Source organism: Oryx dammah, unplaced genomic scaffold, assembly GCF_014754425.2.
Source record: "Oryx dammah isolate SB20612 unplaced genomic scaffold, SCBI_Odam_1.1 HiC_scaffold_11, whole genome shotgun sequence".
Taxonomy (NCBI): domain Eukaryota; kingdom Metazoa; phylum Chordata; class Mammalia; order Artiodactyla; family Bovidae; genus Oryx; species Oryx dammah.
The window spans coordinates 34,286,937-34,293,782 of NW_024070195.1; the positions used below are offsets into that span (position 1 = coordinate 34,286,937).

General features: G+C 46.4%; 1 protein-coding gene and 1 non-coding gene across 3 annotated transcripts; one reads left to right on the plus strand and one right to left on the minus strand.

Moving 5' to 3' along the window:
* Positions 1-363: 363 nt before the first annotated feature.
* Positions 364-6,254, minus strand: RPL7L1 (ribosomal protein L7 like 1). 2 transcript variants are annotated; one of them, XM_040249670.1, is made up of 7 exons: positions 5,909-6,254; positions 5,201-5,309; positions 4,015-4,178; positions 2,325-2,462; positions 1,549-1,658; positions 1,204-1,418; positions 364-796 (listed from the first exon to the last, which is right to left on the minus strand). In XM_040249670.1, exons 1-6 carry the CDS (start codon positions 5,947-5,949, stop codon positions 1,210-1,212), a joined length of 771 nt encoding a protein of 256 aa, XP_040105604.1. In that variant the 5' UTR covers positions 5,950-6,254; the 3' UTR covers positions 364-796; positions 1,204-1,209. The 2 variants fall into 2 exon arrangements, with proteins under 2 accessions (XP_040105604.1, XP_040105603.1); XM_040249669.1 differs by having other exon boundaries at positions 6,129-6,251.
* Positions 2,969-3,041, plus strand: TRNAR-CCU. The gene has a single exon. It is a non-coding gene; the product is annotated as a tRNA-Arg (tRNA).
* Positions 6,255-6,846: the final 592 nt, after the last annotated feature.

Sequence of the window (6,846 nt, forward strand, 5' to 3'; positions counted from 1 at the left end):
GCTTGAAAGGGAAAAAAAAAACTCTGGTAAGCTTTGGTCTTCCAACAGGGCACAGAACCAGAGGAGGCTGCAAGATCAGAGCCTGTGTGACCAATCCTGATAGCACAGGACTTCTTCACATAAGGTCCCTGGGTCCCTGAGAAGGATCTACAAATACCCTAAACTTCCAAGAAAAAACTGGAGTGTATGTTTTTCTGGGAAAGGGCCCTTCTCACAGATCCAGGAGTAGGTTAAAGTCCTGAGCTAGAGAAAAGCACTAAGCCAGCTGCAATGATAAGACACTGGATATACCTAGAGCCAGCCTGAGAGCTTGCCAAGCTGTCGCTGAAGTTAGAACATGAACTCACGGGAGAGACAACCAAGTACTGTTTTTGTGTGCTTTCAATTTTAATTTCAAGTTCTAACTTAATTCTAACTTCAAGTTCTTCCAAAAACAAGGCCCCAGGAAACCCCAGGTTCAACATGCTCCTGGGCTTGGTCCGCTGCTATCTTGTACTCATAGGTAAGTGTTCAGTCACCAACAGTACAGCCCAGGAGAGATGTGATAGAAGAGGACTTCCTCCTCCGTGGCATGAGCCTTTGCTGGTTTCAGAGGTGGACGGTGGTCATCACAGGAACTCTTCCTTGGAACTGAGGTGGGATGCAGTGCCTGCTGGGAACATCACCGTGTTTCCCCTGGCCCTTTCCTCCAGTTTCTGAAGATATATTCTAGCAGAAAACAATCTTCCCTGAAGATACTGAGCGGCAAGTCCATAACACAAAAACACACGCTTCCAGTGCACTGTTTTCAGGTACACTGAGGAAGAAAAAACAACTCCATTAATACAGATGTACCGTAACCCTAACCTAAGCGTAACAATGAAAGCTTTCCAGAATTAAGATTCCTTCAACAGAGGAGGGAAGGAATATCCTTTTTGAAATTAGTTTTTTATTCTCTCTCCATCTCCAGCTAAAATGAACACAGCAACAGAGACGGTTTTTGGTCACTCAAGTGTTTTCTATCCTGTAACTCTTGAGATACACACAGCCCCATGTCCTAACCAGGCATTCACTGTTTCAAGTATCTCCATCCACTAAATTTGTGAGTACCAGCCACCTCCCACCCAAAGTTATTCTCATACACTTAAATACAAGATGACCTTTTAGGGGGCGAGGCCTGGCCCATTGAGAGTCCACCAAAGGGCAGTTTCAGCCCCACCTCACCTGGGTTTAGTTCAGCTGTCGGATGAGCTGATTGATGCGTTCACCCCGATAGCCTGGTGAGCCCACTTCCTTGAGGAAGCCCACTCTATTCTTGGTAGCATGACGGGCCACTGAGAGTTGGAAAGGGCGTAGGAACCTTGAGATTGCCAGGAAATTCTTCCCCGGGAAGGCAATTTCATGAATGAGGTCTTCCAAGCAAATGACATCAAACTTTCCTAAGAAACATAAGGTTCAGATTTCTGTATTTAGCACTTTCCCAGCACATACTGCGAGACTCTGATATGCCAGCGCTCAGCACTCTGGCAAGTTCTGGGGGCCCTTTCTGCTGACTCCTCAGACACTCACCCAGGTGCTCCTCAATAACTGTGTTGTCTGTCAGAGGGATGACCTTGTTCTTGACCTTCGCTTGTCCACGTTTCAAGATGAGTTCCCGAACAGACTTCAGATTTGGAAATCTATGTGAGGCAGAACGAAGCTCAATCACAGCGCCGCCCCCCGGTGGCAGCGCAGTCCTGTAGCCTGGCTAAGGAGTCTCCCAACCCCCTTCCCCACGAGTGTCAACACACTGCAGCTGGGACACTTGGGAAGCATACAACCAAAGGAGGTGGAAAAACCCCACACAGCCCCAACTATGTAATTAGAAATGCAATTACAGATGCAAATGCTCACCAGGTAAAGATGTTTACTTCCCAGCAAAAATAAAGTCATGGGTTATAATCTAGGACTTTGGCCTTATGTGACCCTATTCAAGAGTTTGAAAAAGTTTGAAATGAAATCCAAGTCTTTTTTGGGGTTTTAATGTTTGAAGGAATACCACCCTAGCTCTGCTTCAAGATTCCAACAATTAATCTCTTATCTTACTCAGCCTTAACCCACAGCTGACCAAGCCCTACCACAGCCCTGTTCAAACTGTTATGAGCTGTACCAATAACCCCTGCTCTACCCGCTCCATGTTCCAAGATTCTTAAGGCTAGCAGTTGACCCCTGATGACTGTGGACGTGGCAGAATGTTCCCCCGACTCAGCAACAAAAGTGCTGGAGAACAGTACCCTGTGCATGCCAATGTTCTCAACATTCTGCAGTATCATGTAATGTGAATTCACACAAAAAACCATACTCACCCCCAGGTCACATAAGGTTCTACGATACGAAGCGTCTTTATGGTTTCAGGGGTCACTTTCACAAAGACACCACTGAAAATCTTATTCAGGCGAAGTCTGGCAATGGTCCTTTGCACCAGTGAACTCACCCCATTAATCCTAAAATGAACAGCAAAGTCAGGCTCTGCCCAGCAAGCACCATAAAGTGTGTGCCACTAATGCGCACCCAGAGGGCAGGTTCAACTGAGTGGGAAGCAGCCATGTAAACAGATCACTTGCCACGCTATGTGGAGCAAAGCCCGAGGTGCTACAGGGATAGGAATGGTCCCTGGACTTGTAATGGGGAGGGCTGTATGTGTCAAGCTAAGGACAATGGACTTGTGTCTGTGGGTGTTAAAAGCTAGAGAAGATTTTAAGTAAAGGAGACGTAACCAGATTTGACAATCACCAAAGAGAGCATATAAAAGAGAAACAAGAAAAGTGACACCCAAGTCTGGGAAGTTTAGCTAGACAGCTGATATGATAGGCCAGGAAAGAGATCATGGGCAATGAAAGCCAACTACACTCTAATTTAAAAAATACAAATAAAAGGTAAAAAAGAGATTATGGGCAAGGGCAAGGATAGGAGGCTCACACATACTTAAAACCCACAGGTTTCTGGGACTTCCCTGGTGGTCCAGTGGCTAAGACTCTGTGCTCCTGATGCTAGAGGCCCAGGTTCAATCCCTGGTCAGGGAACTAGATCTCACATGCCACTTAAAATAGTGAAGATCGAAGATCCTGTGTGCTGAAACTGAGACCTGTTGCAGCCAAATAAAAACAAAACCCCACGTTTCTGACTTGGATGACTGGGTATGAAAGGGAGAGCTAATGCTGTATGTGCCGGTAGGAATGGGTAAGGTTATCGCTGAATGTGAAAAAGCTCTCCCCAGCACTGACTATGCACCATCTGCTGAACCCTGGTTCCGTTCCTAAGAAACCACCCTGATCCTACACTTGAACTTCCTGCATCTCTGCCTGGAAAGCTGCCCTCCAAACTTTTCTTGTGGGCAGGCCACAGCTTCCTGCTTCAAGTGTCCTAAACCACTACAGATCACACTGTGGCCCCCGTGTCCTAACATCCAGCACTTTTTGTCTTCACAGCAATTAGTGTATCGTCATGTTTGTTTGCTTAATGTCAGTCTCCCTAATATATTAATATATTTTTTGGCTGCACCTTGTGGCACGTGGGATTCTTGGTTCCCTCACCAGGGATCAAACCTATCCTCCTGGAATGGAAATGCAGAGTCATAACCACTGGACCACCAGGAAAGTCCCAATCTCCCGAATCTTCTTTTTTTCATGTGGCTAACTTTAGTAGACGTCTTTATTGAATTTGTTACAGTATTGCTTGTTTTGTTTTTTTTTTTTTTTTGGCTACAAAGTCAGGTGGGATCTTAGTTCCACTGATCAAACCCACACCCCCTGCATTGGAAGGTTAAGTGTTTTTTTTTTTTTTTTTTTTTAAACTTATTTTTGGAAGGTTAAGTCTTAACCACTGGACCTCCAGGGAAGTCCTCCAGTCTCCCTAATTTTGAAGACAAAATCTGTTTTGCTTAGCCCAGAATTCCTAGCACAACTTGCCTTTAGGGCTTAAATCTCATCTCCCTAAAAAGGGTCTAAAGCGAACCAACAGTTTCCCTAGCCTCATGGAATCCACCAAGTTCCCTACCTTTCAATGCGTACAACAAAGGCCAAGGAATGTTTGTCTGGCACTTCCAAGCCATGCGGTTTCACTTCTAGCCGTCTGAGTCGCACTCTGTCCCGTAGTTGCCGCCAGGAATCATGTACAAACCATTCTAGTCGCTTAAACTTGACTTGTTTTCCTTTCCTCTGCTACAGAGAAGGCAGACCATCATCACCATTTTTTTTTGCCTCTGTAAGCATCTTTTTCTTTCACAAGAGTAATTCACTAGTCACTATTCATAGAGCTTATTTCCCCTATGGTCTGGAAAGGGGCACAAACAAACATCCTCTATTTTTACTTTTTTAAATTTATTTTTACTTATTTTCACCTCATTTCAGCATGCAGGATCTTAGTTCCCTGACCAAGGATTGAACCCATGCCCCCTGGGATAGAAGCAAGGATTCTTAGCCACTGGGATGCTAGGGACGGCCCCTCTATTCTTATATAATAAAAAAACAAGATCGACAAGAAAGAAGTGAAGCTGAGAAAACTTGGGAACTATTGGGAAAAGTCCCTGATAAACAAACGAAAAAACCAATGTACATGCTGTCAGTCCATGAACGGAGAAGCCTGGTAGGCTGCAGTCCTTGGGGTAGCTAAGAGTCGGACACGACTGAGCGACTTCACTTTCACTTTTCACTTTCAAGCACTGGAGAAGGAAATGGCAACCCACTCCAGTGTTCTTGCCTGGAGAATACCAGGGACCGTGGAGCCTGGTGGGCTGCCATCTATGGGGTCGCACAGAGTCGAACAGGACTGAAGGGACTTAGCAGCAGCAGCAACGTTTACCATCAAGTAATACATCAAGTGTTTAGGGATCCTAACACTGTGTTAGGCATCATAAACTGCCTCCAAAATCATGTAGCAAATAGCAAAAACTGTACAAAACTGGTACATTAAAAATTTTCCTCCAGGTACAAATTCTGGTCTCTCAAATCATTTGGTATGAATCCGGAACTCTGCAATTACTTTCTTCCTTAACAACTCAAATCCAGTACTTTGCCCGTGGAAAGTGTTTGATACATTTTTTGCTAAACAAAGACAAGAAATCAATATCGAGGATAACGTAACCGATGGGGGAAGTGGCCATCGGTACCAAGTCTAGTTCAACACGTGCTGGATACAACTCAAACACAAACTCTAATTCCCTCCACCTGGTTCCCACCATTACCTCCTTCCTTTGCAAAAGCGCTTGTTTTGCCTGGGTGGCTTTGAGGGCCTGATAAGCCTTCCTCTTTTTCAAGAGATTCTCTGGAACCAAAGGGATCTTTCTTCTTGGTCTGATAGAGAAAATGGAGACCAGCGACAGTACTTAAGAAACAAATATGCACCAAATTTCCAAAAGATATCCTAGGGAAACACTATCTTCAAATTCCTAAGGGCTGTGGCCCTTCCGAAATCTGTGGTTTCTAACACTAGCCCTCAAAATGGACCCCTCACATTTCCTAGGACCCAAAGACTTAATAAGTCACGAACCCCACAGCCACTGGTCCTCATACACGTCAACGGAGCTTCTACTGCCACAGCTTTATAGACTCTACCAGCAAGGAGATTCCGCCCCGTGGAGTTGGGTCGCGTGCAGACCCAGCTACAGGGGTAACACTTAAGCGCAGCTGGGGGAACCCCGCCTGCTCTCAGCCCGCTGCCCGAAAGTCAATCCTCGCCCCCTGGAGATGACCCGAGCTCCGCGGCGGCCCCCTTCGCCCACCCACACCAACCCGTACGGCGCCTCACTCCTCTTTCTGTAATCTGGAGCCTTTCCTATTCTCTTCTTTCAGTCCACAAGTACCCTTATTTTCCGCCAGCGAGAAATAAACACTGTGGATGGCACCGGATGCTCAAGAAGCCACACCAGAGATACACATGCCCAAACACTTACTCTTCCTCCGCCATTTTTCCAACGCTGCAGCTACTACTCATGCGCAGTTCCACCCCCCAGGGCCGAGAGACGCCTCTCTATGTTTACTCGACCATAGAGACGTCTACTCTAGCTCAAGGCGGGGCGGACGGGGCGGCCCGGGCCGTCTTAGCAGTAGTAAACTGCTGAGGTTTTGCTAGCCTTGATTCCCGCCAAAAGTTACACAAAGCTTCCTTCGCACTTCTTGGAAGCTTTTCGGAGCCGTGTCATCTTCAGAATCCAGTCCTTTCCATTCCAAGTGTACTCGCTTTAGCGCTGGAGGCGGGGATGTAAATAAACATCGAGACGCTTCCCACAATGCACTGACTTCCGGTGGAGTGTGGGCGCTGGGCCTCCGGCTTCCGCTCGTTGCGCTACGCGTCTGCGTGGCTGGGTGGGGAGAGTTGGCACTACGGCTTTGGCGCTCTCTTGTGGGTAAAGGTGAATAAGAACCACTTAGGATGGTGGGAAAACGCAGCTGTGATTCCATCGGCCTGGCTCGTCAGTGGATCCCTGAGCAAATTCTTTGACCCCTGTGTCCCTGAGTTTCTTTTTCCCCATAGATAGACATAATGGATCTTGCCTTATTACTAGCCTCAGGCGAGTTATATGAACTATTCCATCTAAAGCTCTTAGCACAAAGTCTGGCGCTAAGCGAACTTTAACACTATGTTAATTGTTACTGGTGCTGAACCGAAAACTAGAAGTTCCAACTTACTATCTCAGGACCTTCCCTCATACAGCTCTCACCGTCTGGAACATGCTTCCTTCTTTCCTGGTCTTCATAAAATAATGAAAACTCAAGTCTTGTCTTTTCCGGAAAACTTAGGAGCAGCGTGTCTCAGGCATTAATGTGCATAGGAGTTACCTGAGGATGTTGTTAAAATGCATGCTTTTTATTCAGGAAGGGGTAGGGATCA